Source organism: Neoarius graeffei, chromosome 2 (genome assembly GCF_027579695.1).
Source record: "Neoarius graeffei isolate fNeoGra1 chromosome 2, fNeoGra1.pri, whole genome shotgun sequence".
Taxonomy (NCBI): domain Eukaryota; kingdom Metazoa; phylum Chordata; class Actinopteri; order Siluriformes; family Ariidae; genus Neoarius; species Neoarius graeffei.
The window spans coordinates 7,706,036-7,731,792 of NC_083570.1; the positions used below are offsets into that span (position 1 = coordinate 7,706,036).

The 25,757-nt window shown below is 43.1% G+C and overlaps 2 protein-coding genes across 2 annotated transcripts in view; both read right to left on the reverse strand.

Moving 5' to 3' along the window:
* Nucleotides 1–8,964: 8,964 nt before the first annotated feature.
* On the reverse strand, nt 8,965–9,627 carry LOC132868671 (protein BTG1-like). Its single transcript, XM_060901753.1, has 2 exons — nt 9,510–9,627; nt 8,965–9,191 (listed from the first exon to the last, which is right to left on the reverse strand). Exons 1-2 carry the CDS (start codon nt 9,625–9,627, stop codon nt 8,965–8,967), a joined length of 345 nt encoding a protein of 114 aa, XP_060757736.1.
* A 13,566-nt stretch (nt 9,628–23,193) lies between these two features.
* LOC132877465 (tripartite motif-containing protein 16-like) overlaps nt 23,194–25,757 on the reverse strand; it is a 6,452-nt gene continuing 3,888 nt past the window's right edge. The window contains exon 6 of the mRNA XM_060913591.1: nt 23,194–23,750. Within this exon, the coding sequence (XP_060769574.1) occupies nt 23,218–23,750 (533 nt within the window). The 3' untranslated portion in view covers nt 23,194–23,217. The remainder of the gene's footprint in view (nt 23,751–25,757) is intronic.

Sequence of the window (25,757 nt, forward strand, 5' to 3'; positions counted from 1 at the left end):
AGTCTATAAGGGCGGCTACGCACTACCACCCCCGGGGGTGTCTCTATGTGGTGTTCTATGAGGTTAGTGCGACCGGGCAGGGGCGAGAACACATCCGAAAACTCGGCCAGCAACTGGGCGACCTCCGTGAGTTGGGTCGGGGAGAGGTGGTCTCCACAGGGGACCGGAGAGGTATGTGATGCCAAATTCCCTTTTTGAACCTCCGGCCCCAGCTCCGCCTTCTCCGGAACTACCGACACCAACGCCACGGGGACCTCCTCGTTCCAGAGTTTGAGCAGATTGAGGTGGTAAATCTGTAGCGCCCCACCCCGTCTGTTCGCCTCACCTCATAGTCGACGTCCCCGACTCGCCGTGTGACCTCAAAGGGTCCTTGCCACTTGGCGATTAATTTGGAGCTCGACGTGGGCAAGAGTACGAGTACTTTATCTCCCGGTGTGAACTCTCTAAGGCGCGTACCCTTGTTGTACAGGCGGGCTTGCCGTTCCTGGGCCCGCCGCAAATTCTCCTGAGTTAGGTGGGTGAGCGTGTGGAGTTTTGCGCGCAGGTCCATAACGTACTGAATTTCATTCTTACTTTGTGAAGGTCCCTCCTCCCAATTTTCCCGCAGCACATCCAGGATGCCGCGCGGCTTACGCCCATATAATAATTCGAACGGGGAGAACCCCGTGGAGGCTTGAGGGACCTCTCGCACTGAGAACAGCAAGGGTTCGAGCCACTTGTCCCAATTACGTGCGTCCTCACTTACGAATTTTTTAATAATATTTTTGAGGGTGCGGTTGAACCGTTCTACTAAACCGTCCGTTTGTGGGTGATATACACTGGTGCGGATCGGCTTAATCCCCAATAACCCATACAGTTCGCGTAGTGTTCGTGACATAAACGTAGTGCCTTGATCAGTCAGAATCTCTTTCGGGATTCCAACTCGGGAGATGACGCGGAAGAGTGCCTCTGCAATACTGCGTGCTGAGATATTGCGCAGAGGCACTGCTTCCGGGTATCGCGTTGCATAGTCCACTAGAACTAATATAAAGCGGTACCCTCGTGCTGACCGATCTAATGGCCCAACGAGATCCATCCCAATTCTTTCAAACGGGGTCTCGATTAACGGTAGAGGGCGCAATGGCGCTTTTGGAATGGCCGCTGGATTTACTAACTGGCATTCGCGGCATGCCGTACACCACCTACGGACATCGCCGCGAATCCCCGGCCAATAGAATCGGGCCATTATTCGGGCTAGTGTTTTATCCTGCCCTAAGTGTCCAGCCATGGGATTAAAGTGAGCCGCCTGGAATACCAATTCCCGGCGGCTCTTTGGAATCAAAAGCTGCGTGACTCGCTCTTTAGTTTGAGTGTCCTGCGTCACTCGGTATAATCTATCCTTCATAATCGCGAAGTAGGGGAAGGACGGGGTGGCGTTCGGCGGGAGCGTTTGACCATCGATTACTCTCACTTGGTCAAACGCATGCCGCAGAGTCTCGTCTCGCGACTGCTCTAATGGGAAATCCGCGAGGGATTCCCCAATAGAGAGAGGAGGAGCCGGTGGCTCCTCACCCTGACGCGGAGATGACGTAGACGGCTCCGCGACAGCTGCTCCCGCCAAAACGACACCGGGACCTCCCCCTGTCAACTGGCAGGACCCACTCTCTACTAGGCGCGTCATTAAACCCCGAAATCCCGGCCAATCCGTCCCCAAAATTAACGAGTGGGTAAGGCGAGGATTAACCGCCGCCTTCACTATAAATTTTTCCCCTCTGAAAATAATATGGACCGACACCAAAGGGTAGCTGTGAACATCCCCGTGCACACACAAAACCTTCACCCCTTGTGCTCCCCCCAATGCCTCGTTTTGAACCAGGCTTTGGCGAATTGAGGTCTGATTACAACCAGAATCCACCAATGCCTGATGTGTAGCCCCTTGGATACTCACCGGTATGCGATACGCTCCGGCCCGATCGAGGGCGGCCTCTGGCGCGTCGGGGATCCGAACCACCGCGCCCACTTCCATTGCTGTGCACTGCTGTTGAAGGTGGTCCGGTTCCCCGCAGCGCCAGCAAACCGGCCCGGGCTTCCCCTCTGCACCGGTGCTCTGGGGCTCACTCACCTGAGGTGGGGGAGAGACAGACACAGAAGGGAGAAACGGGAGGGCACCGCGGGTGCGGCGGGCCGGCAGGGGTGGTGCCGGCCCCCGCCTCCGCGGTGGGGGAATGGGGCGAGGACGGGACAAAGAAGGAGGAGAGAGAGAGAGAGAAAGAGAAGAGGAGAGAAGAGATGTCGACATCTGCTGTCCTGCCGCCAAGACAGCCGCCAGATGATCCTCCGCCAGCTCGACTGCCTGATCCAGCGACGCCGGGCGGTGGCACTGGACCCACTCCGCGGCTCCTGCTGGTAAGCGGGCGATGAACTGTTCCAGTACCACCTGATCGACGATTCCCTCGGCGTCGCGATCTTCGGCCCTCAGCCACCGCCAGTAGGCGTCCCGGAGCTGCTGGCCGAACGCGAACGGGCTGCCGACTTCCTCCATCCGCAGCGCGCGGAAGCGCTGGCGCTGCTGCTCCGGCGTGCGCCCCACGCGCTGAAGGACAGCCCGGCGAAGGTCGGCGTAGGCCAGCCGGCGATCGGCGGGGAGCTGTAGTGCAGCCAGCTGCGCCTCTCCCGTCAGGAGGGGGAGGAGGCGCGCCGCGCGCTGCTCCATCGGCCACCCCGAGGTTTCAGCGACCTGCTCGAATAACGTGAAGAAAGCCTCGGGGTCATCCTGCGGGCCCATCTTAGTTAAGGTGAAGGGAGACGGGCCCGCGGCCGGAGCGCTGGTGGGCCCCGCCGACGCGAGGAGACGCCGGAACGCCTTGCGATCTTCTTGCTGGGCCAGCACCAGGGCATCGAAGCGCCGCTCTTGTTCCTCTCGGAGTGTGACGAGCGCCTGGTGCTGGCTTTGCTGAGCCGTGGCGAGGGCGTGGACCAGGTCGGTGAACGGGGAGGATTCCATGGGGCTGCTGGGTTGGTGCTCCATTTCCCGGGTTTCGGCACCACTGTAGCTTTCCCTAGGTGTGGGTGGAGCACAGAGGACGGCAGGACAGAGATCAGGTTCAACAAATGGTTTTATTGTTCCACTTTTCAGGGGACACAATAGGTTTGACGCAGGCACACACACACATCAGGTGTCTGGTTCGGGAGAGATCTCCTCTGCTCTCGCTCTCCCTCCCTAAATAGGGCGCGGTCCCTGGGAAGACACACAAACACAGGTTAATTGCTCTCAGGTGAAGTGAATCTGCCACTTACCTTCCCTGACTCCGCCCTCCTGTCACAGACCGGTGCTTGACCACGCCCCCGCTGCCACACCGATATATTTCAACCTATGCTACCCTGCGATGTCGCAACCTCCACGTTCTTTGAGTGAAAACCACAACGCAGACACACATGAGGGGTTACACACATACCTGAGTAGGTTAACTGGAGGCGAATCATTTCTAAGACAACATAAACAGCTAACGAGTACCGATAGATATATCTATGTCGAGTACCAACAACTAGGCAGCTACAGGATACATCGGGAAAACTAAATTCCTTCACGTTAGTGCCTCGGTACAATATCCCTCGGTATGCAAGTGTTAGATAGTGAAGTAAAGAAATGACCTACCTGCACTGCAAAAAATAAAAATCTTAGGAAGTTTATTTGTCTATTTTCAAGTCAAAACATCTAGCCACCCTTATTATAAGACATAATTGCCCAACAAGCAAAACCTCATTTAGCTAGAAAGGCTAGTTTTTAGACAGTCCATCTTGAAAATCTTGTATAGACAAAATGTCTTGAAAAAGTCTTATTTGGAGCACCTTTGAAAATAAAACAAGTTTTTTTTTTTTTAAACAAGTAAGTACATTTTGGACATTTGTCAAATGCGGTTCATCTTGTTTCAAGAAAAAAAAACAAAGTGTGCTTGTTTTGGGAATAAATGAACTTTAAATGATCTTTGAATCTTTCATTACAATTCATACATTTCAAAACATATGTGAACAACACTGACAACTTTGAAATGCATTGCAGGAATTCAGACATGTCAGACATAAAACAGTACTTTTTGAACAATGAAAATTTATTTTTGTATGCAGAGATAACAAAGTCTAGTTTCTAAACTATGTACGATCAGAAGGTGGATGATTCGGTGTAAAATGGCACATTAAAAGGTCAAACTTCTCCATGTCTCGAGTTGAATGCCTTCAAGCTTGACTCGCCATGATTTAACATGCCAATTTTCATCTCATCTCATTATCTCTAGCCGCTTTATCCTGTTCTACAGGGTCGCAGGCGAGCTGGAGCCTATCCCAGCTAACTACGGGCGAAAGGCAGGGTACACCCTGGACAAGTCGCCAGGTCATCACAGGGCTGACACATAGACACAGACAACCATTCACACTCACATTCACACCTACGCTCAATTTAGAGTCACCAGTTAACCTAACCTGCATGTCTTTGGACTGTGGGGGAAACCGGAGCACCCGGAGGAAACCCACGCGGACACGGGGAGAACATGCAAACTCCACACAGAAAGGCCCTCGCCGGCCACGGGGCTCGAACCCGGACCTTCTTGCTGTGAGGCGACAGCGCTAACCACTACACCACCGTGCCGCCCCGCCAATTTTCATTGATACATCAAATCATCCCTTTAATGTGATGTACCGGTACTTGTTATTTTTCAGTGTCAAATAAAAATGTGTACAATCAATAAGATGTTCAGAATCAACATTTTCCTAGCTCAAGCCAGAGATTAAAAATTCTAGTTTCTAAGTAAGTAATGTGCTAATGTATCAGAGAGATCATACTTCACTGGAATGTACTTGTTATTTTTAAATGTCAAATAATAATAAGGTGTATAATCAATAAGGTTTTCAGCATCAACAAAAACATTGGCCTGAGCTTGGTTGGGAATGTCTACCTCATAACACAAGTACTTGTCACTCAATTGTTACGAAAGGCCGGCATTCAAAGCAATAAACAGACGAATTTACAACAAATGTTTTTTACCAATGCAAATTCTGGAGAATTATTGATTGTATCAGAGATAATCAAAGTCTTCCCACAAGAATACTTGTTTCCATGTAACAAAACCCAGCGAACTGACACCGCATATTGAACATGCTCCATCCCAAAGAAAGCTGACATCTTTTCTTTAACATAATTTATGTTGTCTACTTCTGATGGTGGACCCATTTCTACCTCAACAATTGGATGTTTATCTCTCGCGTTTAGACTACATTCATATACTGTAGTTGGTTGGGCTTTACAAGAGACTTACAGATATTCTTAAAATTACTTTTTTAATGACCACTGCTTGAAAAAACAGTTTTGATTCAAAGCGCATACACGTGGCGCACTGCTGGACCTAGTTGTCTAATTTGAGAGGGAAGGTGCAGAAGGTAATGCTGTTTAGGAATGATGTTGATATCTGGAAACAACTGTTTAAAGTGTTTCAAGTGCTCTTCTATTAAAAGCTTCATTTTTTTGAAGTGTGGAGAGAGCAATAATGGGTGAAAACAATATTTTTACTATCTCTAACAACTTAAATAGCAGTTTGATGTACTCACTTTCTGCAATACTGTCAATGAGAAATGGCATAATCTTCAACAAAACCAACATCTGCCCAGATGACTGCTTCAGTTTATTATCAGTTGATGACAAGGTATTGACAGATATGGGGCAAGGCTTATCTCTCATATCTATACAGGAGTAAGGGAATCCACGAATTGCACTATTTAACATATCTAACTCCATTTGTCCCGAAAGTACAAGATGTTTCAAAATACATTTGATTTCAAATGGAGCAACGCCTTCAAGAACAACATGCATAATGTCTTGTGGAGCCTGATTAATGACATCAAAGTCCGGAAATTCTGTTAGTTTGCTCTTTCTATTCATACCATATGTAGATTTTAAATTTGTTTTCAGAGACTCTGTGCTCACCTTTTCAATGTCCCCACACTGTCTGAGATGTCTAGCCATGGTCCTTCTAACAAATAAATCTTCATCAAAATACCTTTGCATGTCTTCAAAATTGCATTCACAATGTCTGCATTTGCTGTATGCAAAGCCTACCCTTTCCTTAAACCCAGCCAGCTCATGTTGACCTAATGTGTCTCCTAGCACACACATACCGTAAGAGCTCCATAGGCTGCGATGCATGGCTGAATGTAACATGAGAAGAGAAAATGGAGAATGGATTGCGTCATTCTTATTTACTAGTTTATGAGTTCAGTTTCTGCACTACATTACACACATTCATATTAGTCTTACAGTTACATCGACATTTTTTGTTTAAATAATACTGAATGAGATTAATGTTTATTGTTAATGATTAATTTAGGCCAATGCTCGATTTTGGTTGTTTAAAATACCTAAGGGATGCTGGGTAAACTAGGTCTCTGACTTGCCTCAGTTGACCAAAGAGAGCTGTTTTTCCTGATTTCCTTCGCATATTCAAGAACATCATTCGGCTTAGGTGTTTACATTCTCTCCCATCTCTGCTTTCTAGTGGGAGTGAAACTATATAAACATCTGATAAAAACCCGCCGAACTAACGTCAAACCCACCCAATTTTTGTCAACCAGCCCAAGCCATTTTTCACCAGCAAAGTAGAATTCAAAACCGCCCAATCTGGCAACACTGCCGACTGACGCTCGCGCCGTATCCAGAGCCATAGAGATCTACCGATCGCTCTGCCGGATCCAACTGACGGATTTTCAAAAAAGAAGGCGCGCGCACAGTTGTCATTGGCCAGTTTTCTTGATGAGAGCCACTTCAACAATCACATTCAAAGCAACGTGGTATCTTTTTCTTTATCGAGAAAAGGTGATAAAGAAAATACATTTTTATTTGTATTTGTAGGCTGATCAGTTCCATAAGCATCTCTCTCTCTCTGTCACACACTATATACTGCATTATGTGTAAAGCACTATATAAACAAAGGTGAGTTGACTTCACTTAATTTAAGCAAAATATCAAACGCATCAATATTTTACTCGCATTCCAGAATCTGGACATCATTTAGGTTTTCATGGCGCTGTCATTTTCACTGTGCTGAACAGCACATAAAGGGCTATTCCAGTTCAATGCAACACAATAGACAGACATTATTTTAATCTACATTGGAATTTATAAATGCTAACCCACTCATAACTTTTTATTTCATCATCTGAATTCAAGCTTTACCCATCCACAAGTTTACCGATTGCACGTGAGCGCGCCACCGCCCTGTTTCTGACCGCCCCTTCCCCCGCACGTGACGCTGCCAGACAGCCAACCGGAAGACGCGCCAGATGTGGCTCCGCCCTCCAGAGAGAGCCTGACCGACGCTCAGAAGGGAAGAAACAAAGCCAAGTGTATATGACAGCACTGTGTCAACTCGCCGCCGCCGGGAACTTTTCTAACTACTCCGCATATTAGAATATAAATGTTTATTGAAGCTGCTTATAAAGCGAGTTTGCGAGCAATTTAAACAAGCCAGCCATCAGTGCATGCATCATTCTTTGTGATAATTCACATCCATTAGGCATTTCCAGTATTGTTGATGGGTAACATTTGAAAAGATTGAACTCAGTATCGCACCCTATTTTTTCCCTGATAATTCTACACTGTGAACAACGAATTCATGTTAAATTAGTCGAATAAAAATCAACCAGACAAACGTTGCTGTCCATAAATTCCAGCACAAATAGTGTCCATTTCAAAAAGGCACAAACTTCTAAAGTAGATAAACAGCGTCTTAAAGCTGTATATCGCAGTTTATAGTCAAAGTCTAGAGCAGCTTTTATCTGGATCAAACAGTCATAACTTTAATAGATATTTGATAGATTGTAGCCGCTTAGTCCTTTTTTACCTGTTGAAATAACTGAAATTCACTGCTGACTACAATCATATAGATCCTAACGTGTGGGAATGGTTTAAGGTCAAACAAATAGCAGTTGTCATGGGTCAAACACTTTCACGGATAAGGAAACAAGAACAAAAGGATCTGATTGATTAAATTAATACACAACCAGGCACGTGCACACACAGGGCTTTAGGGGTGCTTGAGCCCCTGCCCTTTTTGCCTCGAATTAAATGTTGCCCTTTTAAAATAATAATAATCCAGTCCTGTTAGAAGTTTAAAACAACGGCGGTACAAAAACTCCACAGCAATCTCCCGGTGTTCCTGTAATCCGGGGCGGCTGCGCGCGCTGAGCTGCCGCTTCTCTGTCCATTGCTGCTCCGCTCGCGCGCGGACAGTGAGGCAGCTTGAACAGTTGTTGAGGCGGTTATGGTCGAACAGTTCGCCCTTTCAAACTGTATGCACATCACATTTGGGCGTTTGAAGGGCTACTGACATTTGTGCGAGTAATTTAAGTGTCTGTAGTTTAATAATCTGCTTGTTAACTTGTTTGGCTGGGTGACCATTCTCATAGCAGCAACACTGATAAGGCAGTGGATCTGTCACTGGTAGGAGTGGATCAGTGTGGCCCTCTGATGGACCCTTTCCACTGATGGATGAGTAGAGAGGGGTCAGAAATTATACAACAACAAATGGGCTACAGTTACACCGAAAATGTGCACTTACTGTATTTATAAACTGTATTACGCATCATGCAAATGTAAAACAAACACTATGAAAAAAAACTGAAGCATCATCTTTAATCAAAATATATTTATTTAATCATCTTTAATAAAAATATTTACTAAAAACAATATCATCTAAATATTTACGAATAATAAAAATCTTAATATTTACAAATAAAATTATCAAAATATTTACAAGTAATAAAATAATAAATCAAAATATTTACAAATGAAAAATTTTTTTACAGGCGTTAAAATAAGGAACTTAACCAAAATATATCGTTTAAAATGTCAAACACATGTGGGCCAGATGTGCTGAGAGATTAGCTGGAGACGGTCATCACAGAGTTGAGATGAGTCTCCAGCGGCAGTGGTGTGGACTCCTACAGCACACCTATGGACCCGTTCTCCCCGATCCGGTAGGACACTTCGTAGGGGTCGACCCACACTGTCAGCTCACACGGTAAGAGGGCGCGAACCTGCTCCATGCTGAGACCACTGGTGTAAGCAGCCTTCCCTACTAGCGGCTCCATCCTGCGATTGATTCTGAGGCATCGATATCCCGAACCTCTGAACGGTGCGTCAGGGAACCAGTGGTGCTCATAATGCTCTGGAATCAAAGAAAACAGACTTTTAAAAACTCTGTTCAGCTCGCAGATTGTTTTAAGAATAGATTTGTTCTGGGCAGTGTTAATGCTCCCGAGATAAAAATCTGTCCGGCATTAAATCTAGGTCTTTATACATCACTGACTTTAACTGAATGCCACACTAATAAGCTTTCCCTTTTTCTCAGACCACAGCAAGGAGTCGGTATAATTGTAAAGGTATTTCAGTGAAAATGAAAAAGAAGTAGATCGAATAAAGACTAAATATGATGTGGATCCTTTTGTCAGAAGTCACAGGTGTGTAATGTGGTGTTTAATCTCACCTCCTAACGCCTCTTCCAGAGAACGGCTGAAGTGTTGGAGCTGTTTTTCGGACAGAGGTCCTCTTCCTCTCAGTAATCCGGTGATGAAGTTCACCGCTGTGGTCACCTCGACTTTCATGTTGAAATATTTTCGTAAACTGCAAAGGCCGAATCCCATTTCACCCCTTGGACCAACCCCTTGGCCCTTCCCCTCCATTTTGCGCGTTCACGTGAAGGGGTAGGGGTATCCCAATCCCAGTTAACGCGGAGGGGTAGGGGAAGGGGTAGGGCTTCTGTACCCCTCCAAACGGAGATTTTCCTGGAGCTGACTCCGAACGAAGGGGTTTGAGTGATTTCCCACAATGCCATGCGGATTTCAGAAAGATGGCCGTTCCCGCGGCGAAAGATTGTCATAAATGTATTTTCTCCATTATTTACGTGTTTTAAGTTGTTATCCAGAGGAAACACGCCGCTTGATTCGCTTTCGAGCTGAGAATGAGCAGCGATTTCTGAAATCCAAGCTGCTGCTAAAAAGCTTTGGGAGTGAGTATTGTTTTCGGTTGCTTGACTGCGTACGTTTTGTTCTGTTATTCTCGCTTTTATTGTTTACATGAGTGTTCTGACACCTCATTCTGTCGGATGTGGTGCACGAAGCGCCAAAGATATCCCATTCAGTGGTGTTAGTTAACAAATCACACCCTGCCAGCAGAGATTTCTGGTTCTGCCTCTGGCTCTGACTGTAGCGGCTGGTCACAGCCAATGACGCATTTGGTCGCGTTTTGCTAACGTAAACACTGACGGAGGTACGCGATGACGTATGCGATTGTTGAAGGGCTATCCCAATACGTAAGGGTTGAATTTCAAGCCCTATCCCTTGTAGCTCAGTTTCAAGGGGAAGGGCCAAGGGGAAGGGCCAAGGGGAAGGGGGAGGGGAAGGGGTAGAAATTAGAATTGGGATTGGGCCAAAATATCAGACAGTCATGCGATTAGTGTGTGTCGTGTTAGTAGATTATTAAAACTTTAAAAAAAAATACAAATCACTCAGTTAGTACAAGGTGACTTACTCCGAAGGAGAAGATTAAACCGCTGATAGCCGCTGATGAATTGCTGATAAGTTGCTGATGATCGCTGGAAACTCGCTGTTACTCGCTGTGAAGGTTTGTGTCGCTCTGAAGCTCTGTGTGGATGTGTGGCTCTTATATAGCTGCAGATTTTGAAACATAACTAATTAAACTGTTTTCATTTAAACTAATTAAACTGTCTTCTTTTAAACTAATTGAACTAATGAAATTGTCTGAATCATGTGACCTGGGTTTTCCCCTAAACTTTAGGGGAAAACCCAGGTCATGTGACCAGGTGACATCAGCTCCCTGAGAGAGAGAGAGAGAGAGAGAGAGAGCATCCTGATCGCTCTGTGTTGCTCAGTAGCCCATTCACTACTTCAGGAAACCCATTCAAAGGAATCAGACAAAGTTTTGGACAACTCTTTGGGGAGGCATTTTTTTTTCCCACATGGTACATCAAGATCAGCAGGCGTTGCAATTTTACTCAATATCTCACTGGGGAAAATCATTGCCACCAAAAGTAGTTACAATGGCCATTGGGTAATATGCGTACTCCAAATAGACAATTCTACACTAATTTTAGGAAATGTTTATGGACGCTAACATAGCACAAAACAGAACCCTTCTTACAGAGATTAGAGAAGTTATTTTGCAGTTTAAAATTAAATATGTAACTGGAAATATAATATCGGGAGGGGACTGGAATATGGTGAAGGATGAAGGACTAGACCAGGGGTGCCAGGGTGAAATTGGTAAGGGGGCCAGATTTTTTTCAAGTGGGACCTTGGGGGCCGAATTACACTTTTGGCCTGAAAAGACCAGACACTAACTCAACAAAAGGACATTATTTTATATGATTTTTGAAGGCCTATACGCCCAAAAGGAATTGTAAAGCTATAGCCTCAAAACGAGGCGCACAGCACATGGCAGACAAAAGCAATTTACCCTCTGAAAATGTGACAGTCTAAGCATGCAAGTAGCCTACATTTATAAAAAAAAAAAATGCTACAGAAATGGACTATGACACAAATAACACAAGTGTAAACTGTAAATGACTTAGATCAGATTTATTGATCTTGCACATCAAAAACATGTCAATGCATAGGCCTAATTTGGCCAATTAAAACGATTGGCAAGTAGGCCTAAACGAGTCAAAAGAAAGAAGTGCCAGGGTAAATAATTCCACCAATAGGTCAAGTGACTAAATATCCAGTAGCATTAGTTTAAAAGAGCCAAATATGACTGAACATACCAATAAAAACAAACGGCACATTAACTTTGCTGGTCAAGTCCCACATATATTTCCACACACCCATCCTGTTTATTCCCCCTCAAGCACACAGCACAAGGTTACATGGGGGAGAAATACCAGCTACATTTTACATATGGAAGCCAGAAGTCTTTTACTTTTTACCAGCTTGTCGACATTGGGGGACAGACTCTGGGCAGTTGCTATTTTCATGACATCGTTGAGATGTCCATGGGTCAGACGACTACGCAGTTTCGATTTATTAATATTCATTACTGAAAATGCCTGTTCATATAAATATGTTGTCCCGAACATACAGAGTATTTTACCGGCAAAGGCCGTGATAATTGGGTACTCTGGTGGCAATGACTGATAGAAAGACTGGATTCCAACAGATGCGTATTTATCCTTGACGAATGCACCCTCCGAAAATGGCTTGGACACTTTTGCGATCTCCCACGCGATGATGTAGCTCGCCTTCACTGCCCCAACATGAAATAAAATGTACAACAAAGATATTGAGACACCCCTCTTTGAAAACAGCCGCATTTAACATTAAAGGAGAACTGAAGATGATGTATGATATTAAAACGAACCTTCATGTGTCTCTCGAGACTTTGAGAAAGCTGCTTGGTGTTTTTGAAGGTTTGAGGCAAGCTCATTTAGCTTTCCAGTCCTGCGTTGCCCGGTGAATTTGTCGGCGTGGGTCTCGTAATGTCTTTTGACATTGTATTCCTTCGGTACAGCCACTTGTTGCGAACAAATCAGACAAACAGGTTTTCCCCCTACTTCCCAGAAAAAGTATTTCTCTCTCCATTTTTCCTGAAAGATGCGACCCTCAGAATCAACTTTTCTCTTTTTAGACAACATCTTGTGAACGAGCAACAACTCGCCGACTCTACATTAAATCCGGGTCACTGCGCCTGCGCGTGCTGCAGCAAGCAGAGAGCAGCTAAAAACGAACCGATGGATTACACCAAAATGGAATCAAATTGAAACATTAGATTTAAAATCATTACGAAAAAAACACAAAAAACATTCGATTTTTATTAATTTATTATTTAAAAAAAAAAAAAAGTCTCATGAATCACCGGGCCGGATGTGATGACCAATCGGGCCGTATTCGGCCCGCGGGCCGTTACCATGGCACCCCAGGACTAGACAGACTTCCTAGTAGATGGACACACCAGCACGGCTCCACTCCACCTCCCAGTAACAGCGTCCACACACACTCTCCTTACACAACACCTGCCACCAACTCTCTCTGGATGATCAGAGTAACGCTGCTCTCTCTCACTCCATCTCACCGCTCTGTTCTTCTCAGACAGAATGAGGAGACGATGTGCCGTGTTGGGATCCAGAGTCAGATAACAGAACTCTAAAATAAAAGAGAAAAACAAACTGAACAATGTGAACATGTTGGGTTTATTTCACAAAATATATTGATGTGAAGTGTGTAGGCCTGTCGTGATATTTGATATACCGACTTATCGTACGGTAAATGAAAATGAACTCGGTAATTTTTCCACCGTGGTTTTGGCATTTCCGTGCTGTCCATCTCCATAGGGAAGTCTCCAGAGTATTAGTTTGACCCAATGACTGAATAAAACACTGCACTGTTTTCTGTCATCTCGCGCGGCTCTCTGTCAGAGGCGGGGCTTCCCAGCATGCAACAGTTATCCAGCCAGGGGATCCACTGAATGGGGAAAAGACAACAACACAGTGCTCCGCTGTACAGACCATAGGTGTAGAATTGGGTCTGGACGGGATGGACGGGTCCCTACCAATATTTCTGATTGGAGAAAATAAAAATCCGCTCCATGCGCGGTACACAAAGGGTTCCTGTAGGTTTCCACTGGGCGGAACCATGCAAAATTCACTCATGAATATTCACTCTGGGGGCGTGGTCACGGAAACAACATGCCTGTTCGGCTACCATGTCAATTAGGAAGTGCGGTTGCAATGCAGTGAGCGGCTGCTAGCTATCAAACTGTCCTTGAGGTATGCAGCGTTAGATTAGCTCGGAAAATTAATCAGTTCGCAACAGTTCGGATTCAGTGTGTAAAAACGACAACATATGAATATGACTGTTTTCTAAGCTTGTGTGGCATGTAAATAACATTCCAACTTGATACAACAACTGGTGTTCATTAAGGTCACAAAGATATTATTAAATCATATCAGATTGTGCTAATGTTGGTTAATATTGCACCGAGTCTTGCTTGTGAAGTGCCTTCAAACTTTAGCAGCCCGCTAACCCTTAATTTGAAGCGCTTCAGTTAAGACCTGCAGAGCCCTGACCGAGTTTGGGTAACATGACACATGTAAACAACAAGAACCCGATGGTGATGTGGACATTGTTCGAGGCCCAGACACCTTTTAATCAAATCAAACATTTTCACGTAATAAGCAGAACAGCCTCCGCCTTCTGGATCAGAAATGTTTGGTGACTCCGCCTCTCTTTTGAAAATGTCACATACCGAGTCCACACATCCGCCAAGCTGATTGGTTTTCGAGGCGGTTCATTTGAAAGCTGGAGGCCAAAAACTTTTCTCTGTAGAACCCTGTCACTTGTCTTGCAGTCACGTGACCGGAAAGTACACAGCCGCCATCTTGTCGGTAAAAAACACCGCTGAATACTGCTGCACTCATGTACAGAATGGATCAATTTCAACCGACGGACTACACGGCTCATTTTTCTAATGAACAGATAACTAGATATATGTCTAAAATAAACGATCTACAGATTAGTGACCCTTATGGCTTACCGGACGGAGTTTTCACAACCGGATTTTGAACTGCCAGCGGAATACCCGGACGTGTATAATTACCTCATTAACTTTCCCTCGCTGTTCAGTGGTGAAGCACTGTGTGCTTATAAATCTCTGGACAGTTATCTTTACAGAAATTCAGGATTTGTCAGTGACTCAGATGTGGCATCTTGTAAACGAGAATCCTCATTGGATGGGTAAGTCACTTAAGTATTGAGTATAGCACTGACCAGACGATTATAGAATAGAATAAGGTAATTCCAGCTGTAATTCCAAATCGTCCGTGTTGTTTACCATGGAGGCCGGCTCTGCCTGCAGCCTCGCTTTTGCTTCCGCTCCCGGTGCCGCCTCCTTCGCTTTGCTTCTGATAACAATCCACGGAGACCCCGCTGGTCTCGCTATCTCGTCCGGAATGTTGTGCATGCGATGGAAATCGCTACAAACCATCATTTTCTGCTGGAAACCCATGTCCAGTAAGTCCATACAGTTGTAGTGGATATTGAAGTCCGGTACAGTAGGGTTTTCCAGAAGAAAAGGTAGAAGTAAAAGCAGAAGTAGAAGGTGGAAATATGGCGTTTGACCGACAAGATGGCGTCTGTCCCAATCTGGATCGGCTGTGACGTCACATGCAAGTGCTCCATACGGAATGTTCGTATTTTATACGGATTTGATTCAATAAACGTAGTATACGGGCGTATAAATAAAGTTATATGGATTCTTTAAAAAACTTCAATATTTATTTAGAGCTATAATCAATTCCCACGATGATAAACGTACTGTAATCAACAGACAGCCAGTAAAGAGTCTTATGAAATCGCGCGTTATCTTGTGGTAGCGAGACTTCGTTCCACTTTTGATCATGCGCACAACGCATTGCGAGAATCCCACCAACCGTGAAGTCATAGACATATAAACATAGACGCCGCCTTCTGCGTAGAATCATACGTCATCCTCGCCGCCATATTGGATGGGGCAAAGTGGAGATTCTTCAGCCGTCTCTGGTATAGCTACAGTAGCCGAGAATAAAGATGCCTCATTCATGTGCTGCGTTTAACTGTACCAACAGGTTTACCGTCCAAACGAGATCACATGGGATTACCTTTCACAGGTGAGACTGGAAAAATACTTTGTATTCATTCTGAAGGTTTATTGTTATTAATATTGAATAAAAAGTAACTGGGCTATATCATTGCTAATTATCATTCAAATTTTAGGTAAATTATTTTAATTTGCATCTTATACGGATTTTATAAGGGAAATATGGATTTTGGAGGTTGGTTATACAGGTTTGACTGACCAAAGGTTGACATGTATGTAACCTACTCAGTTATGTGTGTAACCCCTCATGTGTGTCTGCATTGTGGTTTTCACTCAAAGAACGCGGAGGTTGCGACATTGCAGGGTAGCATAGGTTGAAATATATCGGTAATGCGCTGGCTCAGTCTCCAAAACTGTGCCATATTTATGAATAAAATAAAATACAAAAGGAATGTCACAGGAAATTGCATGATATGTACCTGGCACACAGGGGCGCCGCCAGAAATTTTGGGCCCCATGAAAGATTAGAATTTTGGGCCCCCCAACTTTGCCCACCCTCATCACAATTGCACTACTGTCATTATTTGACTTTTGATAGCCCATGGACCTTGAGTTTGTGACTTTGTTATTACATTTTATGTATTAACCTACCAGGGACTAGATGAAAACTGGTCAGTGACTAATTCTAAAACTTAAATCTAATTTAAAATTTAAAAACTTCAATCCTAAAGCATTTATGGGTTGTATTGCTGCTTACCTCCTTCTCCAAAGGGGGGTTCAGTGGTTTGGTAGGGCGGAGGTCCCCCTGAGGCTGAATCTGTATATTTAGGGCACCCCATTAGTTATGAAACTGGTTATTAGCACTAGTTATTAGCACCAGCATAACGTAATATTTCATCTTGTTTATCACACAAGTCAGTTCAGTTATTAAAATGGAAAAAAATGTCACTGTACAAACTGTAAAAGTGTTCTCTTGATAGGCTAATCCAAGCACGTTCATACTGTTCATTTACCATTCGCTAATATTTTGAACACACATATGAGCGATAGCTACCTTTCTTTGGGAAAAACTGAGTGACCAGTTGCCTGCCTCTCCGGTCCCTCTCAGCTTTCAGCTGCCTTTCTTTACGTTTTTGACAGCCACTCTTCATATTTAGCGATCATAGACTGTACGCACTCCACTGCTGGCTGGCTGGCTGCTGCACCGCGACACAGCAGCAAGTAGCGTTGCACTGATCAGCACACAGATTTAACGCATCGCGCTTCTACCAGAACTGGACCGTACCATTTTGCAAAAGGGGGAGGGTTAAATGACAATATGTTGAAGAACTCAAGAAATAGACAACCTTGTTCAATTAGCTCATTTTACCAGATGGAATATTGCATTGCTGTTATTTCAAAAGTCTTATTAAAGGGCCCCATGGCAGTGCTGGGCCCCTAGAATTGTTCTAACTTTCCCCCCCTGGCGGCGCCCATGCTGGCACAAACAGCAAAAAGTTGGGACTCCGCAGGGCAGCATAGGTTGAGGTAATGCTAGTGTGGGGAGAGATGGAATTTTAGCTATTCTCACGTGTCTTTCCAAAACTTAGACAACAATGCACTCAAATCAACATAAACAGCAACACAAAATACACTGATAACATTTACAAGGAGGCAGATGTAATCTCTATCAATCTGTGTTGATTTAGAACGTTCACTGAAGCATGAATAATTAATTCCGTCTAAGCACTGTTTACATCGAATTTACCTCTGGTTCAATCTCCAAAACTGTGAGAGCCAAGCAGTTCCACCTGTCACCACTAGAGGTCAGTATTTAAGCACTATCCCATCAGTATGAGACAGACAGCTAGGTGTAAGCAACTATAAAATACAAATGTCCTTTCAAAATAAAGCTAATAATAATGAAAATAGTATTTGATGAAAAGATTACGCAAATTAACTGACTGTGGGGAATGGGTCGCAGAGGAGTGTCAGTAACGGCGCTGAAAACATGATTTCAGAGCAGCCTCCAAACATGGCCACTCCAGACTACAGTCCCCAAGAGTCACAGTGCCTTCTATCACCTGACTTATAATTACATCACCTGTCTCCCATGCATCAGTGATCACCTCGCCTATATACACTCAGCTCTCACAGACTGCCAGTGCGAAGTATTGTTTAGTGTTCTGTGCCCAGCTTTACCGAGTCATTTGATTTCTGCCTGATTTCCTGTATTGACCAGTGTTTGCGTTTAGTCTCGACTTTGTCTTACTGTTTTCCCTATGTTGCTCAGTTTGCCATTCGACTGACATCTGCCTGTTCCTGACTATGATTCTCGCTCTTCGTATTTGCCTCAGCCTGCAGTTTGCGACACCCCCGTTCTCTCCTGTGCTTGTATCCATAAGTGCCTGCTGTCAGTAATGGCGTTGGGAGTGACAGCTCGAAACAAACTACAAACATGGCTTCTCAAAACTACAACTCCCAAGAACCACAGTGCCCTCTATCACCTGCTTATTAATTACACCTGTCTCTCATTTGAGTCATCAGCCCAGTTACTTAAGCCTCTCTCACATTCTCCCGAGTTGCAAAGTATTGTTCAGTGTTCACTCCTGTCGTACCGAGCCGTTTACCTTCTGCCTGCTTTCTAGTTATTTCCACCCCTGTTCTCGTTTTCTCTACCTCGTTCTCTCGTCCTGCCTACATTGCTCTGTTTGCCGATCGACCGACCCTTGCCTGTATTTTCACTACAATTCTCATCCTGTGATTTGGCTTTGTTCCCAGTTTGCTTCTCCCACTCTCCCCTGCACATACATCCCTAAGTGCCTGTGTAGCACCGCTATCAATTCCCCGATACTCGAGAAGCTACTGGACCAGTTCTAGGTTCTATTAGAGTGGGGTAGACAAGTGAGAGTTCGACCAAAAACCAGGGATTGCAAATGGAAATGCTGGCACTTTACTGAATATAAAACACAACATGCAGAAATGAAAACATACCGTCTCAAATTCCTGCAGGCAATAGAGAGTACCAACTCACTCTTCTCACACAAAGTTGTCTCACTGAAATGAAGTGTAATTCAGTTAGATAATCTATCTAAGATGGATGAATTTATAAAGTTCTCCCACTCCTTTTGAATTTTAATCTGATTTCGATGTTTTAGACCGATCTGTAAATGATTATCTTTAACGTTACGTGGTTATTGAACTGCACCTATTTAATCCTATGATTACAACAGGTTAACTCTTTTGTTCCCTCTAGGAGCAATTCACCAATATCACAGTTCTAAGCACAACCAAATGAACCTTATTTGTACCCAAAATCATAACAGAGGAATGAAGTAAACTTGTTAACGAATGGAAAACATCACATACTTCAGTAAAAGTGATAATGGGTGGAGACTTTAACATAGCCCCTGATTCATGGTTAGATCGAATGCCTCACAGGAATCCACAACCTGTTTACAGCCACGTTATACTGAATTTATGAACAATAACGAATGTAATTGATTTTTGGAGGTCGTCAAACCCAACTTGTATTCAATATACATGGTTTAATGCTGCAGGAAACGGTCAGTGTTCGAGACTAGATTACTGGCTTATCTCTTGTGAGCTGTATAATGATATTTTAGATTGTGAAATTTCAGCCTCTCCGCTCACAGACCATTGTACAATTAGTCTAAACTTATTCACGTCTAAGCAACATAAGATCCTTCCTAATATCTGGAAATTTAATTACGACTTATTACAGAACGGTGAATTTTGTGATCAGGTGAAGTCTCTTATTTTGGAGGTTGAAGAGTTAGACATGTCTGATAGGAGTAAATGGGAATGGTTTAAGTTTAACAGGGGTGGGCAAACTTTTTGGCTCAGGGGCCACATTGACTTTTGAAATTTGCCAGGCGGGCCGGGCCAGCACCAAATTCATACATATCGAACATAAACCGAAAAAGCTTTAGTGTTATTGTAAGGCCTTCACTGACAGAGACCCAAATGCAGATCAGATTGACATTTATTTTAGTTCTCAGTCAACAAAGGCAGAGCAGAAAAATGCTTGCAGTTCAATAGATTGGCACTGGATCCATCCAGAAAAGTAACACACACACACACACACACACACACACACACACACACACACACACACACACACACACACACACACGACAGTAAGAAAAGTAGCACACTTAATTCTTAAATTACATCTTTGAGCTGCCAGGATGAGTAGGATGCCAGTGTATTTGTATATTTGTATCATTTTATACATACAACTAAATTGCATATCATTAAATTGAACTAAATTACATATCAGTACATATCATTTTTGTACATTTCACTGAACTCGTAGATTTACACCTGAGTGTTTTTTTTTTAACCATCCACTTCCAGCCTGCCAGTACAACCAACCACCATTAGTAGGAGAGGTACCACACCATGCCAACATGTTTGCAGTTCAACAGTTTGGGTACCACACCATGCCAACATGTTTGCAGTTCAATGGTTTGGCACTGGATCCATCCAGCCCACAAAATCAAACAAAACAGCTCAAGAAAGCAAAAAACTCCAAACTGGTTTTCAGGTTCAGTCACTCACTGAAATATTTCCAGTCCTCAAAAAATCAAAACACAGGTTCCAAACAGGTTTTCATATTCCAAAAGGCCACTCATAGATCAGCATAACCTCCACAGGCAAAAGTCCAGGAACAGATATAAGCAGAAGCACGGTCAGCTGCTCATAATAGACAGGGACATAAATGAGGGGCGGAGCAGACACCCAAAAGCACACGGTACTTAAAAACAAACACCAGCACTACAGCAGCCACCCAAGACAACCAAAATTACTAAGAGTTATACTTTTTATATTATTATGTCTGTAAACATGTGACTACCATCTTATTACAGCTCCAACATAGTTTTAAAAAGAGAAAGTGTTAATACTCACATTCACTCAGCAACCGCTGAGCTCTATTCGTCCGTTCTTGCGCTGACTGGTTGTTAGCATAATTAGTATGCTTGGAGGAAAACTGCCGTTTGTTCTTATATTCCTTTAAAACTGCAACGGTTTCTTTGCAAATAAGGCATACAACCTTTGATCGGACTTCAGCAAAAAAATATTTAGTTGCCCATTCTTTATTGAACACCCTGCACTCACTGTCCACTTTTCTTTTTTTTAGGACCACTCACTGTAAAGTTTTATCCTGTGTTCTCGAGATCATCAGTGGCACGGGCACCAGAACGACTTCCATGGCACGCGCTGCACCACTCTGCAAATGTAATCTCGCGTGAATACGATTGACTGGAAAGACAGATCTCTAGAACACCTGTCTATGTGATAACACTGACGCTTATAGGTTATAGATCTGCTCAATCATGTTTATATGATTGTCTTCCGCGGGCCGGATTAAAAACGCCAACGGGCCGGATGTGGCCCGCGGGTCGTAGTTTGCCCACCTCTGAAGTTTAAGGTCAAACAAATAGCAATTGGCATGGGTAAAAAACTTTCACGTATAAGGAGACTAGAACAAAAGGATGTGATTGATAAAATTAATACATTAGTAAATAACACACAACTATCCTTAGAAAACATTTCAGAATTACAGTCACTGCAGTCTCAACTAGACGAAATGTACACAATAAAGGCAAATGGAGCTTCCACTCGATCAAGAGCTGGATGGATCGAACAGGGTGAAAAAAGTTCATCATATTTCTTCAGACTTGAAAAACAAAGACAAACTAAGAAAAAAATGAGTAAGCTTATGACCAATGATAATATAATAGATCAGAAATGAGTACAGGATGGAATTTGGCTCGTTTATTGTAATTTAAATTTAATAAATCAGAATTTGATGTCTTATTTTATCCCATCAATGATGACATCAAAAAAATGGATGAAGACAAACATACACTTGATGAGGAATGAACTATAACAGAAATTGAAATTGCATTAAAACAAATGGAAAATGGTAAATCACCAGGAATCGATGGCTTAACATCTGAATTTTTAAAATACTTTTGGGTGGATATAAAAAAAAAAAAAATTATATAGAGCATTTTTAGAATGCATTCACAAAGGATGTTTATCCCCGACTATGAAGACAGGCTTAATAACCTTGCTACCAAAACCCAAAAAAGACTTGTTGTTGCTAGACAATTGGAGATCTATAACCTTACTATGCAATGATTATAAATTACTTGCCTTAGTATCTGCTAATCGTCTAAAGTGTGTACTTGTAAAACTTGTAGACGAATATCAATCAGCCTTCATGAAGGGAAGATATATTCAAAACCACGTCCGACTGATTCTGGATATGATTGATTACCAATCAATTATTCAATTTAAGATTTTACATGGAATCAGACAAGGCTGGCCAATTTCACCAAAATTATTTATTTAATGTACACAAATGCTAGCGTACTTAACCTTGTGAAATAATAGAACCATTACTATTAATAGGAAGATTTTATTTCAACAAGAATGGAATGATAAAGTTTTAGATATTACTGATCTAATGGATGAAAATGGACATTTAATGCAATTTAATTCATTTGTAGAAAAGTTTCATTTAAAATGTGTCTAAAGAGAATTTATTTAAATTTGTAGAGCTATTCCACCTCCCTTAAGGTTCATGATAAAAAATACCCTTGAATATTCAAAGGTGTCGGTCAAACTGCCTGAATTGAAAATCGGTGAAGTGGAAATTGGTGAAAAATCTAATAATAAAGGAATTAGAAATGTTTTAAAATGGAAGCTATTCCTGGATTTAAAAAAAAAATAAAAGTAAGAATAACTGACAATGGAGGAACGCTAACAAATACACACTGTAGTTATCTTAGACGGCCAATTTCACCCCCAGTGAAAGAAATTCAGTTTAAAATACTGAACAATATTTATCCAGCTGCTGAAACTCTCAGGAAAAGGTTGAATTTGCTTCTGTCTGAAAATGAGTTCAGCACAGAAACTCCATCACTGGGGGAAACTTTATTCTCCTGTGCTCTTATCTTTTATTCTGCAAAGCTTTGATTGTAATATTTGAATAAAAATCGCAAACTGACAGATAAACCTGGATTTATAAGGTTCTGTCTGCAGGCCAATCATCATCCAGGCTGAATATGGGATGAACACGACATCGGCAGCCTGAACCGATCATGTACTGGATGTTCTAATGGAGTTTAAATATTGTTCAATGTTTTACAATCAAATCTCAGGGTTTAGAAACAACTTCAGATTTGAAAAAGTGAATGTGGATTTTACATCTTAGAACACAAGCAGAAAAATCAAATTCATTCCAAAAGTGATGTTTTATTTTTATATAGTGTGACCTGAACAGGTTTAAAATGTTGTTCTGTTCTGGCTTTATTACTGTTTATTAGTTATTTAATGAGACGCTGCTTAATATGAAACAAACACAACTTTATAATGTGAAGGTCATGAGATAATTTTCTTTTTAAATTTGACGAGTTTCTTGTCTGACAGTTAAGTTTTAACATTTCATTTTGAATTATTTTAAATTATTCATCTGTTTTAATTTAAATATTAAAATGAGTGTTTTTGTGCAGCTGGATTGTGTTCTAGTGAAACAGACGACTGAGCAACAACGCGGCAACGTGCAGGAATTTTACAGAAAACATGACACACTTTTATTCTGGATCACACAATCTCACTGTAGAATCCAAGTTGAGCCCAAACCCAGCGTATAGAGTCTGAGTGAATGTGGTGTGGACTCTGTGGAGGAGCTTCATCGTGTCAGAGACGCTGTAGAAGGACAGAGTTCCTGCACTGTGATCCACATACACTCCTATTCTGGAGGGTGATGGAACTCTGAGATCAGTCTTGATGCTGTTGTGCCAGAATGAGAGAGAAGAAGAAGAAAAACACCGCAGTCTCCAGGACTGATTGTTGCATCCAAACACACACTCATTACCCTCTCCTTTCCTGCTGATGTCTTTATATGAGACTGATATGTACACACCACCAGCACCGCTCTGCTCCACCTCCCAGTAACAGCGTCCACACACACTCTCCTTACACAACACCTGAGGCCAGGAATCAAATCTCTCTGGATGATCAGAGTAACGCTGCTCTCTCTCATTCCATCTCACCGCTCTGTTCTTCTCAGACAGAATGAGGTGATGATGTGCCGTGTTGGGATCCAGAGTCAGATCACAGAAATCTAAAATAAAAGAGAAAAACAAACTTAACAATGTGAACATGAATATCTGTGCTGGGGGTGTGGTCACGAAAACAGGAAGTTCGGTTGCAGTGAAAACTTTTCTCTGTAGAACCCTGTCACTCCCCCCTCCCCCCACTCTGGGCTCAAGAAGACAACAAAAAGGCAATCATACAGTGGGGCAAAAAAGTATTTAGTCAGCCACCAATTGTGCAAGTTCTCCCGCTTAAAAAGATGAGAGAGGCCTGTAATTTTCATCATAGGTACACTTCAACTATGAGAGACAGAATGGGGGGAAAGAATCCAGGAAATCACATTGTAGGATTTTTAATGAATTAATTGGTAAATTCCTCAGTAAAATAAGTATTTGGTCACCTACAAACAAGCAAGATTTCTGGCTCTCACAGACCTGTAACAACTTCTTTAAGAGGCTCCTCTGTCCTCCACTCGTTACCTGTATTAATGGCACCTGTTTGAACTCGTTATCAGTATAAAAAACACCTGTCCACAACCTCAAATAGTCACAGTCCAAACTCCACTATGGCCAAGACCAAAGAGCTGTCAAAGGACACCAGAAACAAAATTGTAGACCTGCACCAGGCTGGGAAGACTGAATCTGCAATAGGTAAGCAGCTTGATGTGAAGAAATCAACTGTGGGAGCAATTATTAGAAAATGAAAGACATACAAGACCACTGATAATCTCCCTCGATCTGGGGCTCCACGCAAGCTCTCACCCCGTGGGGTCAAAATGATCACAAGAACGGTGAGCAAAAATCCCAGAACCACACGGGGGGACCTAGTGAATGACCTGCAGAGAGCTGGGACCAAAGTAACAAAGGCTACCATCAGTAACACACTACGCCACCAGGGACTCAAATCCTGCAGTGCCAGACGTGTCCCCCTGCTTAAGCCAGTACATGTCCAGGCCCGTCTGAAGTTTGCTAGAGAGCATTTGGATGATCCAGAAGAGGATTGGGAGAATGTCATATGGTCAGATGAAACCAAAATAGAACTTTTTGGTAAAAACTCAACTTGTCGTGTTTGGAGGAGAAAGAATGCTGAGTTGCATCCAAAGAACACCATACCTACTGTGAAGCATGGGGGTGGAAACATCATGCTTTGGGGCTGTTTTTCTGCAAAGGGACCAGGACGACTCATCCGTGTAAAGGAAAGAATGAATGGGGCCAAGTATCGTGAGATTTTGAGTGAAAACCTCCTTCCATCAGCAAGGGCATTGAAGATGAAACGTGGCTGGGTCTTTCAGCATGACAATGATCCCAAACACACCGCCCAGGCCATAAAGGAGTGGCTTCGTAAGAAGCATTTCAAGGTCCTGGAGTGGCCTAGCCAGTCTCCAGATCTCAACCCCATAGAAAATCTTTGGAGGGAGTTGAAAGTCCGTGTTGCCCAGCGACAGCCCCAAAACATCACTGCTCTAGAGGAGATCTGCATGGGGGAATGGGCCAAAATACCAGCAACAGTGTGTGAAAACCTTGTGAAGACTTACAGAAAACGTTTGACCTCTGTCATTGCCAACAAAGGGTATATAACAAAGTATTGAGATAAACTTTTGTTATTGATCAAATACTTATTTTCAACCATAATTTGCAAATAAATTATTTAAAAATCAGACAATGTAATTTTCTGGATTTTTTTTTCTCATTTTGTCTCTCATAGTTGAAGTGTACCTATGATGAAAATGACAGGCTTCTCTCATCTTTTTAAGTGGGAGAACTTGCACAATTGGTGACTGACTAAATACTTTTTTGCCCCACTGTATAACAACAACCAATCAGAATTCAGATACAACAACCAATCAGAATTCAGACACAATCTGTTGCCAAGTAAAATTGTAACCTGTCAAAGTTCTCGAGCCCTCGTGCTGTTTTACCGTTAGATCAATCACATATCAGCTTAAACTAGCATTCTAAAACTAGTTAAAGATCCCACAGAAGAGAGCGACTCCCCCTGCCAGCCTCATGGAACGCAGTGTTTAAGGCTCCGGATG